The following is a 25,997-nucleotide window of genomic DNA, read 5'->3' as shown; positions in this document are numbered from 1 at the left end:
TCATTCACCTAGTACATATATTTGTATGTACACCTATTCATTTTTTACTGTACACCTATAAATCGATACAAAACCAATATACATTATCAGTTCAACAAATCACAACTCTCTCAACCCTCAGCTGTTATAAACCATTAATAAATTCTCATATTTTGCCAACAATATCACAATCAAGCACGTCGCTGGGTTCAAAAAGCCTGACGCTCCACTTCCCAACTATCCCGGTGCTCCCGGTATTTACGTTAATGTTTCCTCAGACCCACCAGCGCTAACATCTCTGATTCCTTTTTCTTTGTTACCGCTTTCTTTCGCAACTTAAGCTGAGTCTTCATTTTTGTACGGAAGTTCGGTTTAAGGTTCTGGAGTACTAAGTTTTCTGGCGTTTTTAGTGAACCAAAATTTTTATTAAATATTGTAGAGTTTATAAAATGCTTGCATAAGTTTTCTTAGACATCTTTTGTACTAAATATCTATATGTTTTAACCAAATGCATTATCTTCTAAATGTATATTTCTTAATAAAACGAGAACGTAAAATTGTTGCTAAATGCATTTGGCAACAATCCGGTCTACAATTTACTTTTTACTTTGTAGAACGCGCGAAATTTACTTATTTGGTTTTGGCAATGGTTTAGTCTTATTTTTGTCGTAGTCACTCTTTGTGTGTGTACGAAGATAAGCAGAATCGTGTGTTCCCGGATTAAGTACGATGGTGTTGTTTGTGAACCTATTATTTTTACAAGCGACACATGGCGTATGGCACATGCTCACGGCAGGGTAGGGTTTTGAACGATCGACGGCACGTAGGCAGAGCCATTTTTCAAAACATAGATTTTTCTAACACAAAAGTCACATATTGTAAAGCATTTGACGAAAAGAACCTTGAAAACGGTTTTATAAAAACCCTCAATAGGTATTTGTGAATAAATCTGAACATAAATGGAGACGTTAGTAATAAATATTCGGGAGAACCGCCTAACAACTCAATAATACTACACGATATTATAATAACGTATATGACCTTTTTGCGGCAAACGAGGTGGCACCACAATCTATACGGACTTTATTAAACTTTTGATTGGTAGCCACGGCAACGTTACAAAAAGCTGGAAAGGCCTCTAGAGTATCGCATGTAAGGCCCGCTCGCCCTGAGGTTAGTAATGAACTTGCTGACTATTTCACAAACTCACTCGTTGTTTCCCGAACTGAACTTCTATAACAATTTAAGAAAAGTCTTTCTATCTGATTTTTTTTAAAGACACTTTTCTTGCATTTCCAAAAAAGACTTGCAGTCTATGTGACAGTATGCAATGGTATTTTTGAATATGTTTAAAAAACGTTCTTATTTTAAAGGACCACATACCTACATGAAACGAAAAACAAACACTTTTTATTATGAACAAAAGAACACCACACAAAACTGTACTTGAACTAAATATCCACCTATACACCTATGTATACAAATATTAATTTTTAACATTATAAGCAACAAATGAAAATGCATGTTCAGCGTACACCGTTAAGCATTATTAACAGTATATTCTCCGTATAAAATAACCAATGTACCTGGAATATTTTATGTCTCATTAACGGTGACGTGGTAATGGATATTTCGTGTCGGAATGATTTGATGTAACAAACATTATCCTAAAGAGTAAAGCTAAATACGGTGAAGGTTTTACGCGGAAAACTGTTCAATTTATCAGAATTTGAGAATGCCAATTCCATGTGAACAAGCATTACCTCTTTGTCTGTTCCATATAAGAAGAGATCTAAATCCGTCAATGGATTAGTAATGTCAAGTATCTTATAAAGAACGAATACCAATCGATTATCCCATTCGTCGATTAAAATCCAATAAACAATTTAGATATTCAATGTTGTAACCTACATTTCACAACTCCATTACTAGTAACCGATTGACAGATTTATTTAAACCATTAGTCGTTGCTAAATTACTGCGATTTTTTGTTTGGCTCCCAGTTTCGATAAATCTTATAGGTTTCTTGTGAAAAAATCTCAGTAGCTCTCTATCGGACGTCTCCGATTGCGCCTGATTAATGGCAATGAGTCCGCCCCTATTACGTCACACTGAACGAACCTTTTTCCCAAGTTCATTCGGTATAAGTGACGATACGGTACAAACTGAAAGCTCTGTAATGGTGTTACCTGCGATTTTGTCACAGGTTGACAGTCAAAGGGAAAAATCATGCGGACTTCCGAAAATTGCGTCGACACGTATCTGAAAAATTACTGGAATCTAGCCTGTGCAGTGTACTGTGCAGGCCAATAGGCTTATAGGAGAATGTGGGCATGGCATAACAGAGTTTATATCACGGCATCGCATCTAGGTAATGTTCACGGGCGACGGTTTTTGTTATCTGTTTGTCACACGCATCATAAAACCTCGGACTTATAGTCTCTATATTTTTTTCCCCAACGCAAGTACAACCATTTACTCGACATCTATCTACCTGTTGCAGCACACATAGCAACAGGAACGAATATGATATGCTGTTGCAACCCACGAAAATCAATATTATAGGCTTAGCCTACTATAGCGTGAGCGTTACTGAACAAAAGGAATATGGAATAACGGCGTGTGACGTGTTACTACACGTTATAAATGATTGCGTAAAAATATAACTACGTTTAAACCCGTATATAGTATTTAGTGTATTATGTAGGATAAGTTAAGGCTTTCCTTATGAACATAGGGTAGGTACTAAAAATATTACATGAGTAATAAACTAGGTGGCGAGTTAACGCCGAGTTCAGCGTCACTTTCATTTCGTTTCCCGGCGAGAATAGGGAATTGTGTTATGAAGTCGTCCCCAAAGGAACAATAACAGAAAAAAGTAATTTTAGAATTCCTTTGGTTTTCGACCAGCACTCTGTCAACAATTTTATATGTTTTTTGTTTTATTTATTCAAATTAAGAACGTCATTGTCTATACATATTATTATAAGGTTTACACGAATGCTGTTTTGGGAGCGTTCGACGTTCTTACTTCTATTCATGAATTCGTGAAGTAAAACAGGTAAGGTAAGGCTTTCACGGAGAATCAATCAACCAAAACTGACCGGGAGGTAGAGATTCAAATTTCAATCCAGCCTTGTTTGTGTTCGAGAAACTGCTTTCATAAGTTCAATGAATTTCTGAATGCAATATTTACATCGTATTTCTCTACTCGGAAATAACTGAAACAAAGCTACAGCGAAGTCTTGCGGTAGCCTCCCGAAATGGACTATTTTGTGAATTTATAATGTTGCGGGTACTAGATCAACTGCGTTCAAATTGATCAGTTATTTTCCTTCTTACCTAGTAAACGTGTCAGTTTTGACTTTTGTGCTAATAAATCTTAAAGAAAAGCAGCCCTGCCAAGATCTTAGGATCATAAATTAAGGACTAGATATACAAACTTCTTGGTGCCAAAACTATTATTTTAAGGTGGCGTAAATCCAACGCTTTATATTAATTGAATTAAAATTATCCTAATTTATTTAATGCACGTATATGAAACAACAAAAACCAGGACGAAAATAATTAGCATACCTAATTTAATTAACAGAATGTTGTAGAATGGAAATAAAATAAAATATTTGAATAACGAATTTAGTATTTCATTTATTAACATTTAATATAAAACATCGTAATCCGTTTTGAAAGTAAAATTAAGTTAAATTATTGAATAACGAATGTAGTCCTACATTTTTGTTTTATAATACCAGCATACGTGCCCTGCATGCATTAAGGTTGTATTTATGAAAATTAATTTTAAATTATATAAATTTATAATTTCTCGAAGTAAATACTAGACTTAAAGATAAGTAATTAACAGTGACATTAAGTCTAAGTTATCAAAGAAAGTCTCTTTAACGGTAAGCTGCTCCTTGAAACGGCCTTACCCAATTAACGCCGGGCACTATTTCTATAAATGTAATTTATATTTTTCTCTCTTTCATTTAACTTTTATATCATCGTATTAAATCCCTAATTTTATTTTTGAGATAACTGTATAACTTTGTATTTTTCTTATGTCTGTACTTAAGTAAAAACCTAGCAACTGTAACTAAACTACTTATAATGAAAGAATGAATTGGCTTAAATAAATATTTTTTGGATCACAAAGTAACTCCCTTTTTAAGACGATTTTCTGCGTCTTATATTAAAATCTATTTGCTTTGATACTGGTTAACAATAAATTAAAGCAAGTAGAACTAAATAATCTTTTTTTTACCGTAAACACTATTAAGTAATGTTAAAATTTCAAAACATGTTTTCTTTTTAAAACGGTATTTCCGCGCGTAGTTTATCCTTGCCGTCTTCTTTCACACACGTGTGAAAGCAAATTCAATTTAAGTGTTGGCATTTACTGCTTAACTGACGCCAGTTACGTTATTATACTGGAGTTAAAAGGGTTCATAGTTCTAACGGAGAACAAAGTTGCTCAAACGTGCCGCAGTTTTGTAGTTTATTTTTATAAAGGAAAGTTTAAGCGTGACGAAGGCTTACTCTATAAATTGTTGCTGATTAAGGATATATTGTAACTTAGTTGGAAATATGACCCATAACTATGTCACAAATGTTATTGTTTTAGGGCTGAATAAATGTGACTATTGAAATGCTTAAATCAAATGCTCGATCACCTTTCTTTCAAGCCTTTATGTATAAGCATAGCTATAAATAAAAAAATAAAACAAAAGCAATATGTGTAAGCCGATATTCTTTGAAAAACATACACACTGCATACGTTGCGAGTGAAAGATGTGTATTTGTGAGTGTTGCATACACACATAATGTCGATAAACATTACTACCCACACATTTATAGTTCCTATACACCGCGACATAGTAAACATGAAAGTGTAGTACTTACTTACGAAGAAGCCTTTTATCTTTTTATTAGCAAGACACGTCGCAGGAGATGTGCTAAAACGTCATTCACGACGACAAACAAAAGTTTAAGGCGAACCTTTTTGTTTTATTAGGGTTCAATATTTGTACTGAACCTTCATAAAACAAAAACTTGTTACTTGTTGGGACATTTGGTAATAAGTTTCTATGAGACGCCCACAAGTTGGTACGAGCAGGGTTTTAATAGGCCTTTTGTCACTGCATATAATTTTAGTGCTTCTTTGAAATGATTTATTGAAAACTTTTTGGATTATTTCTATTATAATAAGAACGACTCTTGAATGTATGCGCACGAAAAGCCTTTAGCCAAGTAGCCCAAGGATAGTAGGCGAGATGATCTCGATTGTTACGTGGATAGCTGGGAAATACTTGCCATAGAAATAGGAGAGGGAAGCTTTTTCCCAGCAGTAGGCACATGGGCCGGGTATATTCTCAAAAGTATGAACTTTAAATCGCAAACGTACGGAATAGACTGTCGTTAAAAAAACCACCCTGTATAATAATATAAAATCAGAATAAGATGCGTAACATGTTCAGTACATTTTGTGTATTTTCTTCTCATACAATGTAACGTCTCATCTTGCAAGTGACATCTCGTACGTGACGTGACATAAATCCTGCTTACGAGGTTTTTATAACTCCCATGGTTGAAAATTGTGAAAGCAGACCTCGTATTACACGCCTGGAAATCTACACCGAATTGAACTTTCATATACTAAAGGTAACAGTTAATTACGTTTACGATTACGTGAATAGCGCTAGTAAATCAATAGAAAAATCTTTTGTAGAGTACAAAGAAAAAATGCGTCACGTAGCAAATATTCAAGAGAATACATTCATTATCATCATCATCATCTCAGCCTATTGAAGTCCACTGCTGAACGAAGGCCCCCAAAGAGCGCCAACCATCCCGGTCCTGGGCAGCCCGCATCCATCCGCTACCAGCAACCTTCTCAATACATACTAAAATACAATGAATACATTCAATACTTAGTATTTGCGTATGTGTAGTATGTAGGATATTAAAATGAAAACTCGAAAACAATTGGAAGCTCGCAAACAATACGGCTCTACATACAATGCTAGTCAGCGTTTTCAGTAGAAACGCCTTCGCATTATTTTGTAAAATGATAGTGAACAAATATGTCTTAATATTGTACAACGTTCAAAAACTTCCACTTAATATAATTTGTTTTGAAAATGATTAATCAAAGTTTTGTAAGATTCTACGACACTTACAGCTTTTATCATAGTACTATCTTGTTTCAACTTTATACTGGTGCATATAATGTAGCTACTTTCCTTATTAGGCGCTCTACCAGCATGTCTTGAAGTAATATGTAGAGATACATAGAGCGGAATCTTTCTTCCACACGTGCCCTAATATTACCAATGGTAAGCCCCTGGTCTGTATTTGATCTGCGTAAAAAATACTAGTAAATAAATAATTTGAGTGTTATTCTGTACCATACAATACGAGTATACCTACTTACTTTTTATATAACACTATAAACATAAGGATCAAAATGTGAAATATAGATTTTTATCTGTATGTTCACATTTATGCAAGTGAAACATCAACTCAGTTGTACAGGCGGATTTGCTTGTAATATTATAAAAGCGCTAATTCAGAAACAATAAAAGTAGTCATGGTTTTCTTTTCATAATATCTGGGGACAAAGCGTTAAGATTATTAAGAACGAAAGATAAATAATGCTGTAAAATGAGATAAAACAAAACCTCACCTATTATTTCTGTGAAAGAGCTTCACAAGAGAAAAAAGATTACTCAATAACCCACGCAACCTTCAGTCAAAGATAACGTGTCTGGTGCTGTTGCCTAAAATAATATTGCTGTATGTTTTACGAATTTTGGTTCGTATTTTTTTTAGGTCCATACATTTACACCCTCATATAATGTTTTTTAAGTATTAGAACAATAACAATCCTTTTGCCATTTCAGTCCTGTACATGTTATTCTTTGTAGTTCGATGTATACGCAATGCTCTATCAAAAGATAAAGTATTGTTTTTAACTTACTCATGTTCTGACGCAGTTAAGAAATGTTGTAGTACTGAATAATCTTATTCTACTGTGTTTTAGTCAGGTTACTTAGGGTTTTTGTAAAAATAACTCTGAAAATATGAATCAAAAATAATAGCTGTAGATACTTTATTGCGAACGGTATAGGTAAAATGAATACATTCAACAAATTATGGAGACTCCATTTAACCACTCAGCCTAACAATTTTGGCAAAGAATTTTGTATAAGTTTGTAGAGAAAAACAACTGAGCACCGTCTATGCGATCAATCATTCGATGGCTGTTAGCTATTGCTCTCATGTTTTTGTGATGAAACACAAGATTTTTTGTCAGATAAAGGAAAATATTGTCTCTTTTGGGGTTTTTCATGTTCGCCCCATGACTCTCAAGTTTTGCCAAACATGTAATAAAATGGTAACTTTTCTCATCTCTATATAGTTTGTTGACTCTACCTTGCTCTTAAAGTTATTTAGTGATACAGGAGGAGCACTACTGTACAGCAGTGTCACATTTTTCGTTAAATTTTCATCTTTCGAGGCAAAGTTTCGGATTGTTGTGAGAGCCCATTATTTTGCACGAAAATTTGCTTTTCTTAGAAGAAAATACAATATTACGTTTATTTATTCATGAAAATGTATGCTTATATTTTGTTTTCTTATAGCAGAAGCTATCTATGCTAGCTAGCTAAACTATCTGTGTTTTGGAAAAAGGACCTTAATTACCTCATGCTAGGCATAAAATTACTAACTTTCTAGTCCATAAGATGCCTTTGAGGCAACTAAAGATTCTGTAAAAGATATTCCATTTAGCGCAGCATGAATTTATGTAACAAGTTATTTTCTATTTCTTTGCTCGAAAGATATAACGATCTCAATTTACTTGATTGATAACATCAACCCCGGCTGCGTGTAATTGTATACCATATATTATGTGGTATTGCGAAAGCACTTTGGCAATAATTATAGTATACTCCAAGCATTCGATAAATAACATGACTGGATAAACTTACCAAGTAAACATGATTTGCAGGCAGTCGTGTACTAGATAGGTACTAATTCAATTCAAAGAGCAAGCCACCATATTATTATTTAAAAATATTGAAAAGTTTATTGGAAATATTAAATAAAAATAACAAGAAAATAAACAAAAGAGCTATCCCTCTCTCTTTTTAATTTTATTTTTAACTGCCTGTCAGTGTACATTATAGATCGCAATAAGTAAACGATTTGATTTAGTGGCTTACGAGATGCCAAACGAGAGGTCTTTTTTGGAAAAATGTGCCAGTTTATAATGTTAATAACAAGCTCGATACTGTTTTTCAATGAATTCATCATTCATCAATGCTATTAACATTTTGACTATTCGAAGCCAACATGACAGTTTACATATGTGAAACAACAGCAATCTCAGGTTTAACTCCTTGATACCTCTGCCAATAACTATTAAATCAAGTTGAGACGTGGTTACATCGATTAAGGTATAATCTCTATTACTAGATAAGACACACGCACACATACATTATCTATAGAAATATTGGAGGCCTACCAAAACCTCTTAACTGAAACACTGCTGTTTTGTGTGGGAGTGGGATAGTGCATTACACGGCGTAAAGTAGCGTCTTGCTTCTACAATAGCTTGATTTACTTCTTCTTACTTCAATATATAGATGTTCCTTTACACACCAATACTTATCTAAAGCTTTAGAAACTATCGATCGCTTTACAAATTGAAGATGGATACTCGTCAATAAACACTTTGAACATAGAGCCGTGATTTTCAATTGTTTGACAGACAATCTGTGTCCGTCACGGTGTTCAAATTTAAACAAAACACTGTGAGATTGACAGCCTGAATTTTTCCACTATTGGATAAAACTTTTCTCTCAAATGTGGGAAAAAAATCCATTGATGACAAATTCAAAATAATAGAGAAAGAATATAAAAATGTAATGTAAAAGAGAAATGTTGGCATAAAATAAAATTATTTTCATATCTACATGTAATAAAAAAAAGTTCTTATACCAAGTTTAATATTCGAAGAGACATAAACATTTTATAGTTCAATGTTTCCATTCCATGTGTACCAAGTTTATCGTAAGACAAAGCCGCGGTAACAGGGTTAATCCAACGCCGGTTTCTGAGCCATTGCTTCTAATTCGAGTGCGTATGTATCGTTTAATAGGCTTGAGTTATTCCATAACGGTTTTATGTTGGATCCACAGACTGGAATGAGGGACCTCAAACCTATGTCTTGAAGTGGAAAAGAACATGCTTTAAAAAAAATCATTTGTACTTGTAATAAGCTGTAATGCTATAATGTTTAACCATTTTCGTGTTAATTTATGTGCTCGTAGAAAAAGTAAGGTGTCGCTAGCTCTTAGGTCCCGGGTTCGGTCCCCGTTCGGTTCAATGTAAAATATCACATTTCTACATTGTCTCGGGTCTGGGTGTTTGTGGTACCTTCGTTGTATCTGAATTCCATAACACAAGTGCTTTAGCAACTTACTTTGGGTTCAGAACAATGTATGTGATGTTGTCCGCATTTATTTATTCACTTTATTTATTTAAATACACAAGCCTCTCAATTATGGGGTCTATAACTGGCCGTAATAATAGCTGATTATACTGTAGATACTTACTCATATATCATATATAGATGCATGTAACTTAAGCACTCAGTACTATAAAATTTTAAACTGTTATCAATGATTTAAAACTTTTACTAAGGTTCTTCATTATCAGCCATTCAGCGTCTCTAAGAAGGATTTATGCGCTACTTTTGTACCTTTCTCACTGTTCACGTCAATACCCTCCAAATCTCCCACTAATCCCTTTAAACCGTTATCTCTGGTTTAAGTTTGCACCTCTATTACTTTCCTTTCATTACTTTTAGTATCACTTTTAAAAGAACTTACTTAACTTGTTTGATTTAATGTTTTCATTTAACGACTCTCACTTTGAGGTATTTAATCCATGTGTCGTGGATAGTTTTACAAATATTCATTTACATGCACAAGACACCCAGACTCAGAAGTAGCACGTATAAATCACACAAAAATGATGCCGAGACACTCAAAAACTCAGCTATCCAGGCAGTCTAGTTAGTTTACTTTTAATTCAAAAACTGTTTTGGTAATTCGCCCTGTAATTATTTCAGTATGCAATGAATAAGCAAACAATTTACTTGTTGTCGTGGAAAACTTTTAATTCAGAGGACTTCTGAGGTTCCATTTGATTTTATAAAATTTTCCTGCAATCAATTACATAATTCTGATAATTGCTATCTGCTATATAAGCTAACCTACCACCTATCATATTTAATTATTCAACGAATAGTGCACACTACACGCAGCAAACATGACAGAAAATGGAACGTGGTATTGTTGAAATTTAAAACTCATTGCTTTGCCAGAAAACATCGATACTGCTGTCAAGCCCAGGCCACAGATACTTCACAAAATGTAGGTAAATAGAGAAACAACCATGACCAATATTTATGAAGCGGCTCGACCAAATGCTGTGTTCTCTCTCATTGCGGTCGCGACGCCGGAAAACATTTTAATTGGGGATAAACGCAGCCTGTAACGCAAATAAATAAAAGTGTATTTTACTTTCCTTTGAGTAACATCACTCCCAGATTTTGTTTATTCGGTGTTGATACAACGAAACCAAATTATACTATGCTTTTAATGAATACCTATCTAGCAATATACCTTATTTCATGGTTTAATTTATTTTAGGGCTTCATACCGAAAGGGTAAGAAAGGAACCCCATTACTGAGGCACCGCTCTCAGTTCGTCTCTCACCAGGCTGTGTGTCAAAAACCATGAAAGCTCGACTATCAAGCTTTTTGGAATTTTTACGAATGATTTTCTCTGACCACGAAACAAAATTTCTCAAGCAACGTTTGGTACGGTCAAATCGTTGATGGGTGACAATTTCTCTTTTAATAAGCATACAGAACCCTGCATGCCGTGAGTCGACCTCGTACTTGACGGTTATTTTTTATATTAACAAAGACACGTACGTGTCTCAAAGTATACCTGCTCGCGTATTAAGATTGTAAAACCGACCTATTTTCTTTTTTACAGTTTCCACATTTACAATATGAAGTTTATACGACCAGTCAACCACAGTCTACTAAGTTATGCATTGCCATAGCTTAAAAGTATGTGACGGAGTAGTGTTTTAAAAACGAAAACTCCACCAAGTAATTAAATACAATTTGTAGCATCAGTATATAGCTTTATACCTACATCATTTGATTTCATTATAGAATGCAATTTTTTTAAATATTCGGTAGTATATTTTCATTTTGCTTTTAAATCTTTATATTTATTTTTTATTTTTAGTTGCATATTATTATATGGCTATAGTTTTTTTTTTACTTTAAAACAGCCAGAAGCTTATTATTGTACATGTGTGACTAGCAAAATAATCTATCAATCACGGATATTCGTGTTCAACTACAAAATTGACAAACGTATATTCAATTAAATTGAATACACAGATATTTTGATATGTTTTTATCAAATTGAGTTTTTGAACAAAGCTTCATATTTGAATAGTTGTCTTTAAATCAGAGAGAGGAGCTCTCGTTTGTTTTTCAAAGTTTCAACAAGTTTCTAAACGAGCCTTTGCTCGAAAATCACTTGTGTATTCCAAATATAATCGGTTTCTATATACTTAAAGTGTTCTTTAACGCACAAAGGCGGTACGAAACTAATATATTCAAAAATAATTATTATTTTCATCAATCAGCTCACTATTTAACTAATTACGCTTTATTTAATCAGACGCATACATAAGAGTACTCAATATGACTAGACATCATATTGTCTGTGGTTACGACACCATTGTTCTACATCAACTGAATTGAATATTCTTTATTTTATACAATGGAAGATGTGGCATTCAGATATACAGAGTATAGGTATTTTATGTTACTAAGAATATAATAGCACTGTCATTTAGAAAATCTATGAATAACAGACTGAATATAAATATCCCATGTATCAATGTCAAGAACTCCAGGGCTGTTAATTAAACATCCTAATTTAAATGGCCAGCTCAAACAATCAACCAAAGGTCAAAGTGGGGTCTGACAAATGAGGTGAATAAGTCAACATTACGACACGAACTGAAACCTTAGCTAAACCTCCGGACAGCGTCTGTGTGCTGAAGATTTATGACAGTCAACTAACTGTTACTACCTAGTACCCTAGCCTAGATTTGAATGGATTAAAGTTAATTTATACATTAGAAAACGTTTTCTATAAAATAGTTGAAGCGCAATATAAATTGTCAATTAAACAATTTGAATTTACTCACCTACCTAATTAACGTAAGCTTAAATATTCAAATAATAGACATTTACTTAAACTACATCTACAAGCGAATAAATACAAATCTAGATCCGTTATATGTATAAATTAATTTTACCTATACATGTACCCATACTTTTTACACCCCTGAATCTCTTGGCAAACGGACATGTCTATAGTTTTTAATAAATGTATTTTATTGTTTCTCGGACAATATCTTTGCGCAATTGTCAGACCCTCGATTAAATAATAAACGAAAAGCGACAGAGTAACCACTCAGAGGTACCAACATGCTTAGACGTTTATATGTCACACGATATTTTTCTACAGAAATGCTCTCATATTTGCTTCCCTTTATTATTTGTTACGATGTTCTTGCCATAACAATGTGTAATAAGGATGAGACCTGTCTCGCCTTAACGTAATGGGGAATATGCACGTGACTTAAATATGGACAAAATATTTTTTTTTGTAATATTTATTGCTACTGAAAACACACTATACAATTATTTTTAGAATTTATTTTAATTTAATAATGAAATTTAATCATCAAAAAGTAGCTGTTTTGAAATTACCGCGCAAATTTTCGAAACGCAACACTATTGGTGGAACAAAACGTGACGTCAGTTTTACACGAGACGTCTGCTGTCAACAAGCTATTTGTATGGTTTCTTTTTGGAGGAATAATTGTTATTGTATTGTGTCGCTGTTTTTTTATCTTAAGTTAATAGTTTTATGTGTTCAAAATATTAATTAATTGTGAAGAAGGACTTAGAGAATGACTGAAACCGGTTTCGTAAAAGCGCAGTCGGATAATCTTCCGAAAATCAAATGTAAACAAAACAAGTAGGTAGGTAAAAGTAAGAATGATTTGTATATGTATTTTACTTTTTTGATATCCTTACTTACATTGAAATGATCTTCACAACAGTATAAACAGCTCAAACACGATACATTGTCTCTTCTCATCGCCTTGCACCACTTTTTCCTTAGATTTTCACCTTTCGGCATAAGGAAATACACTTTGTCAGGTGCAGTGTTGATGTTATTTGGACACATAGGAACGACACAATATTTATAATATGGTTTTTTGTGCTTTTCCATGGTAATTAAGTCGATATTCACTCACTTTATTTATTTTTTGGTAATTTTGTAAACCAATCACTTTGCTGTTGACATCGAACTCGTGTAATGGTGACGTCACGAGCAAGCGCGCCAAAATGGCCGCGTTTAAATTGATCGCGATTTTAATATTTAATTTTTTGCATAATAGTTTATATTTTGGACGTGATATTTGTATGTTTGGTAATGTAATAACTAGTAGAAACATATAAAAAATAAAAAAAAAATCATGCATATTCCCCATTCAATATCGATTTATACAAAGTATTTTGGCGAAACCCGATTACATATTTAATATCGCATCTGTCCATAAAAAAACCAACGAATTTCCGTTATAAAAATTGCTACAGATTCAATTCTCATAGAAATTTAGATCACAATTGTAAGAGCAGATTTCAATTTGGTATGGAACACCATTTTCTTTTTAAATAGGTTTTTTTATGCACAAAAGCTGTACGTAAAATGACCGAGGCCTGATTAAAAAAGTTGCATAAAAGTGTCATGAATAAAAGATTAGAAATTTCATGGTACATCTACTCGGTACCTAGTCTTATACAATTTAATATTAAATTACGTCGAACACTGGAAAAATTTGCAATTTCTACTGTATCATGAAAAGAATTCCTATACTTTTACCTTTGGGACGCAAAAATTCATCAACTTTTCGCGCGAGTTTGTGTCCTATGATAAAAATACTCCGTCTGGCATAACAATATATTAAAAGTTTTACATAGTACACAACAATAACAACAAAGGAGTAAAAAAGTACCCGAAAATGTTTGGGAATTAAAGCATGCTTAATAATAAGAGAATAATTAATAAAGTACCTACTGGTATGCCTCCTGTACATCGATCTTAAATTTCAATTAATGAAATAAGGTTTTTATTTCATTAATTGAAATTTAAGATCGATGTTTTTGCATACCTTTTTTTCTATAAAATTCTGTATTACTTTAGGATGGTGTTATATAAAAATCTGATTTAAGCATGTAGTTGAAATTCTTATAAACTCCTTACTGGGCCTCCGAACTATTTAATATATACCAAAAAATATACAGCCAGTGCCACCAAAATAACGAGACTCAAGAAAACGTTGACAAATTTCCGAAAGTCGCCTACATCCTTATTTAGCTACAATCTTCAATTTGCGAAGATTATAATCTCGGAGCGTCGAAAATGTTTTCATCAATACAACTTTTTACGTCCTTTCATCTGTGAATGTCGTAAAGAGCGAGTCCTTAAGGGATCATGCCAGAAAGATCAAATCTTTAACGGAACAGTAAGTCACCATCCACCCCATAAATTTCGTGAGGGCATTTCTTTCGCGATGACAATTTTCACTCGTCCGTGGACTTGATCCCGGGTTTATCAAAAATTGTTTCACGATCCGTGTCTCGACGGCAAGGGAAATAAATTATCTACTGACTTATTTGAGTCTCCGTTGAAAACCTTGAATACATGATTCAGTAGTAGAAAAATATAAAGTACTAAACGTTCTTATTTTGTTTTTTTTTCTATTTTTCATGTCGAAGTTCTATAACTCTTATAAGGCATAGCAAGGTAATAAGAACTGATTTCATGGAAACAGTGGTCGCCTTGCATTTTATGAAAAAATAAAATAAAAAGAACTATGTTATTACTTTAACACTGAATTTTTTTTATATAAGTTAAGTTATTCTACGGGTTCTGCTACCTAAGAAATAAATTTATTTATGAGGAATAAATAAATTAATTTATGAGGAATAAATAAATTAATTTATGAGGAATAAATAAATTTATTTCTTGCAAATTGCATAATATATGTCATTTTACTGGATGAAAAAACTACACATATTCTCTAAATATCTTTTTTTTGGTGCAGGTGCTGCAAAGGTCTGTAACGAAGAGACAATATCTTCATCGATGTAAATAAGGAGCTGGTTCGTTTCGAGAGTACGGGAACAAGAGAAGATGGCCATCATGATTCGTGAGTAGCCGCATTACCTACAGAAATACAATCTGAGAGTTAAGAAAAGTTTGAAAAACAGAACTTTATTAAACTTTTACTTCAATAGCATAATTTTTACATATTTTTCAATTTGGTTTGTAACTTTTTAGCCACTGCAGGTGTTTCCTCAAAGAATATTTCTTTAAACCATACCTCTCGCTCCTACCTTTCTGTTTCTTTTACTTTGTGCAATTCTGATGGCTTAATATCAGTTTAATGAATACATAAATGACTACGAATAACATCCTGTCAAACTCTTGTAGATTTTAGACAAGCATAGATATTAAATTATTTTAATTATTACGTATTACGAAAGCAGTGCCTAGTATTTTAATTATGCATATTAATAATCACGTATGAATTAATAAAATTATTTTCTATTATCAGGTTACACGGTGCATACAGGAGCCATGGTGCTGGTCATGGCGGGCGGCGCCACGGCCAGGGTCGCCGGCAAGATGGGTGGCTACTCCAACAAAAAGGGAGGCAAGTAACGGTGTTTATACTAGTACAACCTTTTTCCGTCGCAGCTAAAAATAACGTCTACATTATGTTCAGAACAGGATAATACAAAAGTTTTCATTGTAGATCTTATCGAGATCTAGTCAGACGCTTCGACATGATTGAGTAACTACCAGCCATCCGAAGTTTCGCCGTTATTGTTTTGATGGATCTGACCGCGAGACGAGCAAAAATAGTTCATACTTTGTTATTTGCTTCTCTGTTTTATTTATTGTACTTTCACCACAATTGTTTAGGAAATTTTCATAGCTGGAAAGTAGATATAATTTACCGCTAAATCTATGGAGATTCAAGACAAACTTGTGAACACATTTTATTTCTGTCGTAATAAAATGTGTACAATGGAATAATTGCGGTCCGTCTGTTTTTCGTTTATGAAATTCCCTTAATACGACATTTTGAAACTTCATTGTATGTATGTAGATAGAACAATGCGAGTCATGCTTTAGGGGATTTCGAAGTTATAAATGTGAGTGAAAATTCACATTTTAGAAAAGGAAAACCAGAAAATGTGTGTGGCTAATGTCGTCCCTATATGTTCTTAAGGTTTATTTTTCTTTGCGAGATGATATTTTAAGGATGAAGCAAAGAGTAAATACGATAGAAGAAAATAGCATCATTTCATAAAACTGGAGTAACAAAGCAATTTCGTCTTATCAAGCTCTTTGCCGTTGTCAAAGCACACACAAATCACGTTCCACGTCTTGACTTTTATGAGCCATTGACTGAGAACATTTATAACTGACTCTAACTGACTGTAGCATAAAACTTTAAAGCTTTGTCATGAAAAATAGCTTCGTCCACGTGGTTAGAAGTTAAGAATTTTTGAACGGAAGCCTTCGAAGATGATTAATTTTCCCTGTTTTTTCCAAATTTTTCATTGTATCTTCGCTCCTATTAGTCGCAGCGTGATGGTATATAGCCTAAAACCTTCCTCGATGAATGGTCTATTCAACACAAAAAAATTTCAATTTGAACCAGTAGTTCCTGAGATAAGCGCGTTCAAACAAACAAACAAACTCTTCAGCTTTATATATTAGTATAGATTTAACATGTATATCAACGATGCTTTGTTGTACTTAATCAGGAAAACAAGGTAAAAAAAAAGCAAATAGTGTGGTATTACATTAAGGGATCTATTTTGGAATATTTCAAGATAATTCAGCCAAAGGATTAAAATGGGCTATGCAGGCAGGTATAATATAATAGATTATAATCATGATCTAAATTAAGTACAACGTTAACACCATTGATTTGCTTCATAACTTAATAGATATTTCATCCCAAAAAGTATAATGAATTCGTGTCTATCTAAGAAACTCATCGTGACAGATTCTGCCTAATTAATATTGTTAGAGCCGTCGGACATTTTTCTTAGAAACAATGTTTTTCGTAATATTCAACTTTTCTATTATCAAATATTTCTTTTCATTTGGTATTCTTTTTATGATTCTATAGAGAACACTCTTACAAAGAAAAGTGATATAATTGTGAGTCGTCAAGTTGTAAAAACTGTGCTGTTAATTAGATACAATCCCATCAAGCCAAAAGCCCAAAAAAACAGTTCGTATTTGTTACAATAAGAGCCAGAAGCAAATTGTTCCCGAATTATTTATGTACATATAAAGTAGGCGGGACATTTCGGCAGAGAATTTTTATTCTGCTAAATGCGCATTCTCAGCGTCGCGTTGACGAAGGGTTAAAACTCGAGATATCTCGAAATGTGAACATTTGGCGGGACTTCGACAAATAAATGTAACGGAACGAATCGCTTAGTTTTTTCCCCTGTTGTTTTACTGACTAGAAAAGAATTATGTGCGGTTGTGGACCTTTTTTAATTACTTTTTATTGCTTCATTACACCTACACTCAGTCCGTGGTGAAGTTACTGATGATGTTACGACTAAATTGCTTGGAAAGGTTTTGTTTAAGTGCTATTTAGTTCAGACGTTGGTATTAGGTTTAATTTAATTACCGACGACGTAACTTTATTGAAAATTCCCACCACACTATACGTATATAGTTGTGAAGTAATTAACATTACAGTTCTACTGAAATTACTTTGTAGAAGTAATCTTGAATGCGTTACTTTCTTCATGGACGGTTGTGTACTCAACTATCTTTGATAGTTCTAGGAAAATGGCTAGGAAAATTAATTTAGGATACCTCACGTGCAACTCGCGAGCTTGCTTGCATAGCTGATACATCTCGCCGTAACTGCTCTTGTTTATTTAAATGATAAGGTACACTTTGAAACAATAGTCGACCGTTATAAATTATGCAATTATTTAAGTATAGAAAAGCGAGTAAAACTTTCACCAGTTGATATTTTCAAAGGATTCTTCATACATTAAACTCAAAGTCTTGTAGAATGCAAATGCTGATCATACTCGTATGAAATTAACATCAACTTTGATCTTATTTTGCAAATGCACTACGATAAGCTTTAAACTTTCTTAAGGAAGGAACTCGCAAGATATTTACATAGAAGTTCTCGGAGCATTAAACATATCCTGGCAACGGTATTACGTGTGTCGCAAAAGCAGAACGATTTACATTAATTTATGAGAAGACTTCTGCTGAATACTTAGATGTAACTTAATTGTTAGCTTACCTTGAAGAACAAGTGGTCTTCTAAAATGCCTAAAATTTACCCTAAAGTTAATTATACATCTACCCCTTCCAAAAAAAAAGAACAGTACAGTATATTGTTACTGTTGCCATTATGTCTACTTATTATTCAAATCTCATCTTCCGTTAACGATAACAAAGCAATTACGGTAATAATACGATATCATTATAATCCACCGTACAATTAAGGCGAAGTACCTGAGTCCTCGAATTCAAGATGTGTGCGCCTAAGGACAATACGAGCAGACAATTTTCCCTGTGTTGTGTACATAGGTTGAGATGACCGCAAACAATAGAATAAGGAGAGGAGTACTGCTACTGAAGTAAACGCAAACGTATATAAATAAATATGAACAAACATTTTAACGATAGCCGAGATTACACGAGTAAGAACTTTGTTATCACAGGATATAGTATGAAGCTATATTTTTATAATAACTATTGTGAGACTGATTCATTATTAAATGACTCGCGATCCCGCCGCTTTAGCTCATGATTAAGGACTCCGTTTCGTCCGTTTCGGTCCGAAACTAGTCGGGCACCCCCTATAAATACGCGTGAGTAAACCGTTACATCATTTAATATAGTATGAAGCTTTCTCGTATTCATTTTATGAGATTATTCAATTTCTGAGTATGAATGTTTGCAATTTAGTCAAAATTCTTCAAAGGGAATTAAATCATGTTTTTGACATAGAAATGTCGTCAGCTTATTTTCAAACCCTGGAAAATTCTAGTAAACGAGAAACAGTGAGACAAGCATATGCTTTAACTTCCACCTTAAATAGTATACCTCCTTTTTGCTAATTCATTTTTTATCGTCTAGTTCAAACCTCTGAAGTTATGCCTTTTTGAGACCAAATGAGATAAGACCATACCATAGAAATTATATGGGTTACAACACGGAGCAATAACACTATAATCATACAAGTAAAGGTCTTATAATCTAGAATGACATTGTAATATTTTCTTACTACGGCTCGTATAAGATGAATAAATGTGTGTAACAGCGCAGTTCCAGCGCTCGAATAAGAGTCATTTGTAAAATACGTTTCACTGACTACAATTTGTGCTGCAAATATCGCCGGTCGCCACATTCAGAACTTTTTTATTACAACTTAACAGCGTTGTTTTAGTATTTTTTCCTATTTTATTTGTACACTTAACAGTTTTGCTTCGAGATTTTCTTGTCAAACCTTTTTACTGAACACTTTTATTAAAATTTGAAGCTGTTTTTTTTTTAAGTGGATTGAAGTTGTGAACTTATATCATTAGAGAGATTTTTATTGCATACAAATAAAATCTCTCTTTGTAAAGTCATAAAAATAAAGTTCTGAACTGTTAAACCGACTAAGCGTCGCATGTTCAATTCAAACGACTATTACTATTTCTTTAGCATTATAAATTACATTACCAAAGCAATATTTTAAATTTCAAAGAAACAGTATTCATCCGTCTGTAAAGTTTTTAGCTAGACATCGAAAATTTCAACAAAGTTATCTTTAGATTTGGCCGTAGATTATCTTTCGTTCAAGAAACGTCGATAAATTCTAGAACTGACTGTAGCACAATAACAGAATATCCTATCAATAGATATTTTACAAACATTTTTAAACATAAGCAGCTTTGGCCATTAAAAAAATCTGTGGTCAACATCGATAAGTTATTAACGATACCTGACACCCTTTATTACAAATACATATATGCTCTTTAGTTAAAACTTGTCTAAAAAGTTTGCGATCACTATCAGAACACATTTGAATATTAAATATAGAATAGTAAATGAGATAAGGACAGATAGAGTTAGATTGACACAATCATGGGGCTTGAATGTGCGCGTATCGACAGCGCTCCACGCTTTCGAGAGCTAAGCCATTGTTCCCGTGGACACTCGAATGCCTGTGACAATTATTGTCTATAGGAATAAAGGCTGACAGTACGACTGTGGATTCAAAATATAAATTGAACAGTGACTATAGTTTGTAAAGCAGATGCGGGTAATATCCGCATTAATTTTGTGGTTTCTTTGAAAGTGTACACTAGACTTACATCACATATAATAAAAAGTTGTACGAACTTTAAATTTAAATGTTGACTCTGAACAGCAAATGCAGGTTTAGTATTGCTGTATGTAGTTTGCCAATGACAACGGCTCTCTTGATCTGTATTGAAAAATGCAGTTTTTGTTACAATAGTTTATTTTCTTGCCTAAATAGAAAAAAGCAATAAGTAATCACCGTGGGGAAAAGGCAAAATAGATTGGTAAGATCGATTATTAAGATCAATTTTCAGGGTAGGGTAATAGGGTTTCAAGTCAGGGTAATCCAAACATACATTCACACATATTTGTAAACATACGCAAAATTTAAAGCCTGTGAGATCTGAAGAGTTTAAAATGTAGAGATATCAGTTAAGTGTATACATTAAGTTCCCAGCTTTCAGCCAAAAGTGTAATTTAACTTTGTTACTGCATATTAAACGCACTTTGTAGGAAAGTTATATTAGATTATATTATGTTCTTTCGACACCAGCCTAAATTAAATACGAAAAGGAATGTCGTTTTCATCAGAGCTTAGTGCGAACATTACCCGAATAGTATTTAATTTTGAAAATAAACTTTACAATTCTTCATACAAATTATAGCATTTTATAAATCCTTTTTCCTTGGAAATCCTTCGAAGAGAAGTGTATGCTTTATACACGTGAATTTAGCGCTGATTGAATGTTGTCGTAAATGGTGGTGTGGTTGTGGCGGTGGTGGTAGTGGATTTGCAGCTCTATGCATGGATTTTTATGCACGAGGTGTCTGTTCGATCCTAACGCAGGCAAAGTAACAATGTGAGTTATTCAAAGTTATATATATTCTCTTAATTACTCTAAGACACCACTGACAAAATGGTGAAGCAAAATATCGTGAGGCAACCTGGATTCCTGAAGATCCTGGAATCTGATTTTGCAACCCTCAGTGAGCTAGTGGTCAATGCTGCAAAACCCTTTATACGACGAATATAGGCTAGTAATTTTTACCGTGTTTTCAGTATTCCCTAGCCGTTCTACAACCACACAAAAAAAGCAAGCACACATGTTTACCTCCACATTTCAGCTGATAATCAATCCACCATATATTCATCATATTTTTTTCAAACTACTACAGACTACCTTATACGTTGCGTCGCCTTTAACCCAATACGTTTCCATGTGACCTGTTTTTACTCAAACACCTTTTGAAAGTCTCGTTTACTTACCTTAGCCGTCCGTGCTCAATCTCCAAGTTTCAAATGAGATTTTACTCAGTCAGAATGTAAACAGATTATCCTTTTAAATCCAATTCAGTTTTATCTATTTCTTGCACCTTTTAGTAAATATTCACGTTTATACATCTGCAGATTTCACTCCAAATTTTCTCTAGTTTAATTAGAAGAATTTAACTTTTGCATCTGACTTCAAGTGAATTGATTCAGTTATGGTATTCGATTATGTCTATTTTGTTGCGTGTCAATGCAAACTAATTTTATCAAAATCAGCTTTGTAATTTAACTACAACAGTACGAACACAAAAACATGGATATTTATAATATTACTAGCTGACCCAGCAAACGTTGTTTTGCCGAATATTTTTTTTTCTAGTTGTATACATGTATTTTTAATGCTTCATTATAAAAAAAAGTAAAAACAAAAAATTTCGGTCTAAAAATAAAAAAATAAATTTTAGTGTGGACAACCCTTGTCACTTAGGGGTATGAAAAATAGATGTTGTTTTATTCTCAGTACTACTCAATATGTATACAAAATTTCATAAGAATCGGTCGAACCGTTTCGGAGGAGTACGGTAACTAACATCGTGACACGGGAATTTTATATATTAGATTATGGTTGAACAGATTCAATCATTGCTAATGAAAAGCGATGCGCAGAAGCCATATTATCCCTATTATCCCTTTTGTACTCGTAATTAAAACTCCCGAGATTGATGCCGTATAAGTCGATGCCATTGACAAGCTTCATCGAAATTTATAGCGAGGCTTAATGTAGAAGAACGAACTTATTGCTACGCTATTATGGCCCCGCGGTTTTACTCGAGTAACTCTCGTCTTTGTGAACTTAGTGGAATCGAATAGTATGGTGTATCGGCTTATGAATGTATTAAGGCGATTGCCAAATATTTAATATCTCTTATGCAGATTTTGATTTCAAAGTTAGAAATATTTACCTTCATAACTTTTACATTTTATTACTACCTTTACACCTGCTATATACGTACAGTAGGAATATTAAAACGTTAACGGTAAATCTTCTTAAAAGTTAATAACTTATTACCCTGGTCAGTTGCGCGGAAGAAATCTTTAAAAGTACCGAATACTTTGTACACTACAAGTCTTTGTTGTTCATTTTAAAGGAATCGAGTTATTAAAATGATGTAAACGAAATGAATAAAAGAATGGAATGAACAAAAATGCTTTATTAAATGTTCCTCTTTTGAAGAGGCAAACAATAGAGTTTTTTGAATTAAACTTTTTTCTTCGCCATTAAATAATATACACAACATAATACATACATAGGTACATACTTACTTCAACATTAAAATAAACCTTATTTCTCGAAAAGTACGTGTTTATTTATGTCAGCATTGCACTTAAACAACTAATAAATACAGTTTTCACTGTTATTTTCACTTTAAAGGGATCGAATGTCCTCGAAGCTCTTCAGATCTCGTGAACAGAATTGTAAGAGTTGATTGCGAAGAACGTTAGTGCTTTAACTTAGAAAGCTTTGTGATGCGTGTAATACTAAGGGGTTTACGGATTTTAAAGTAGTAATGCATAGGTACTTTCAGGCAAAGCAACATATTTTAAGAATAATTATATAATTCAAAATTCAGTGATAGAAAATGCAGAAGTATATGAAAATTATATTTCTTTTTGATAAGCGTTTTCTATCAACGCTAATGTTTTTCGAATGTCACGTGGTTAGAGGGGCAGCAAATCATTTCCAAATGCTGGTATTGTTAAATCACTAATTATTACATTATCTCGCGTACGGCAGATTAAAGGTACAAGTTGGCAGCCGACCGCAGGCGACAACTGCAGACGACGTGTCGCTACGACACTACTGGTTTCTATGTATTTCTATGAAATTCCCTCCGTAGTTAGCGACATGAAGCTAGCGACGCGTCGCCGAGCGGCAGATGGCAGTGTCGCCCGACCGCAGATCAGTAGTGTCGCTGACGCCGGAGCAACGATACGTCGAGCGTGTTTCATTTCAAAATGGATCGTCTATTTCTGTTTAATAAAAGCAAGTCATCATCATCTTCTTCCTCTTCTAATAAAAGACGTAAAAAATTGCGATCACTATTCTCGAACACGTCAGACATCTTATTTCACGGACCGCTCGGAATCAACTGGATGCCATCTGCAGTTGTCGTCTGCAGTCGGGATCGAAATCATGACTGCAGCGACAGGACGCAACGACGTGTCGCGACGACATGAAGCGACGACATGTCGTCTGCAGTTGTCGCCTGCGGTCGGCTGCCAACTTGTACCTTTAGGGTAAACTTAACGTTAAAAGCGAAGTTTCCACAAAGCAGTATTGTATCTTTCGACCAATTCTCATACAGCTTTGAATGATGAATAGAATCATAAGTTAATTTACAAAAATACAGACATATTTTTTCTTTGAAATTTCCATTGTATAATAAGATATCGAGAAAAGTTATAAACAAAGACAATATTTTTCAAAAGAAACTTTTCCTTTTTCTTTATGTAATATTAAACTTACTGAGAATCGAAAAATATATTAAAAGCAATAAATAAAATTTATAAATGACGTAAAAAGTAAAATCTATTAAATAAAAGATGAAATGTGAATGAAATAAACGAATATCTTTTTATCCTCAATCCTTTAGGCGTATTCAACCGCATAATACTAATAACATTTTTCCTTACAGGAAAATCAACAAGCGGCATCAACGAGGAGATTATCTGGATTAGCATAAGTATGGCGATCGCGATAGCCGTGCTCATAGCTATCGCGCTCTGCTATATACTGAAAGAGAAATGCTCGAAGCGGAAAGCGTACAGGGAACAGTCATGACGATACAAGGAGGAGTTTGCTAAGCACGCGCTAGCAGACTCCCTCACCGACCTAGACTTCGAGCTACCAGCCTACACCCTCTACCCACAGTACTCACCCGACGGCAAAGAATACTTCTACAACTTCCATCGCTTCTCATATATAAGAAACAGCTTCAAGCTACCGCCTAAAGACTATCCTGTGAAAACAAAAGAAGACATCTATATCAACGCGTGATTACCGATCGCGATGCTGTGTCAGTGTTGTGTACTATAGTGAGAGTAACTGTGTGTGTAGGTAAGTGTGTGTCTAGAATACATGTAAACATCGAATGATAGTAAAATTAATGTTATCTGTATACTTTTAAACATTGGTGAGATTATTACCGTATAAATTGTGTATATGCTCAACGGTTCGTTGCGACAACATAAGTTTAATATTTTAACGTTTTAAATATGAAAAATATTTTATGTATAAAATAAATTGAAGCTAACATAAGTTTTAAATTTTGCGAAATGAAAGTCCAATTTAGTTTAAATTAAAACGTCACGTTGTCAATTTCAACGTTATTCGAACTATAGAGATTTATTTAAGTAAAATTGAGAGTCAGACTACTCACAGAATAATAAAGAACTCATTAATAATTTCAAAGTCCTTCGACAAAAGGTAAGGGTATTAAATTCCATTTAACTGTGATAAAATACTGGCTCGAGGGACTAAGTAAATTAGGCCGAAAGAGTTTGTTGGAAATAAATCGAAGGAGACGAAGAAATGCTTTTGTTGTTATTGAATCATGATAAATCAATTTATGAGAAAACTCGTAGTCCGTATCGTAGTATGGACGCTACGCCGTAGTTAAAGCTTGGAGCTACGTAGTTAATTGAGCTACGAATAACTACGGGAGACGGTAGAAAAGCATTAAGTGGGATTTTTAATTTTAAAACTTTGATTAGTTTATTTAATGTTTAGTTTCCATAGGAAGGCTTATGAGTAACTGCTTTATTAAATGAAAAATGTTTAGCAAAGTTTGTGTTAATAAATGAATTCTATATTGGAATTTCTACATGCGTAATGCATTCGTAAGTTCTAAAAATTAAATGTATTGTATAAAAATTGAATGTTCTGAATACAGGAATTTTATAAGAAAATATAAAAATGTATTGCATATATTGAATATAAAATTAATTAATTAAAAATGATTTCGTATTTATGTGCCAAGTAGGTTTTAAATGTATATAGTAAAGTAAATAACATTGTATTATTATATAATGTGACTAAAGAGGTCATAATGTAAAAATAGTTTTAAATATTAGCTACGTATAAAAGCGAGTAAAAACAAGGAAATGTCTAAAGTAAGTGTAAGATAAAACACCAATTTTACTGTGT

The 25,997-nt window shown here is 33.4% G+C and overlaps 1 protein-coding gene across 1 annotated transcript in view; it reads left to right on the top strand.

The window, feature by feature from the left end:
• LOC113491883 overlaps window positions 1-25,082 on the top strand; it is a 34,358-nt gene extending 9,276 nt beyond the window's left edge. The window contains exons 2-4 of the mRNA XM_026869078.1: window positions 15,266-15,370; window positions 15,779-15,877; window positions 24,487-25,082. Of these exons, the coding sequence (XP_026724879.1) occupies window positions 15,355-15,370; window positions 15,779-15,877; window positions 24,487-24,632 (261 nt within the window). The 5' untranslated portion in view covers window positions 15,266-15,354 and the 3' untranslated portion in view covers window positions 24,633-25,082. The remainder of the gene's footprint in view (window positions 1-15,265; window positions 15,371-15,778; window positions 15,878-24,486) is intronic.
• The last annotated feature ends 915 nt before the right edge of the window (window positions 25,083-25,997 follow it).

Source organism: Trichoplusia ni, chromosome 3, assembly GCF_003590095.1.
Source record: "Trichoplusia ni isolate ovarian cell line Hi5 chromosome 3, tn1, whole genome shotgun sequence".
NCBI classification, from domain to species: domain Eukaryota; kingdom Metazoa; phylum Arthropoda; class Insecta; order Lepidoptera; family Noctuidae; genus Trichoplusia; species Trichoplusia ni.
This window is presented reverse-complemented; position numbering and strand designations above follow the sequence as displayed.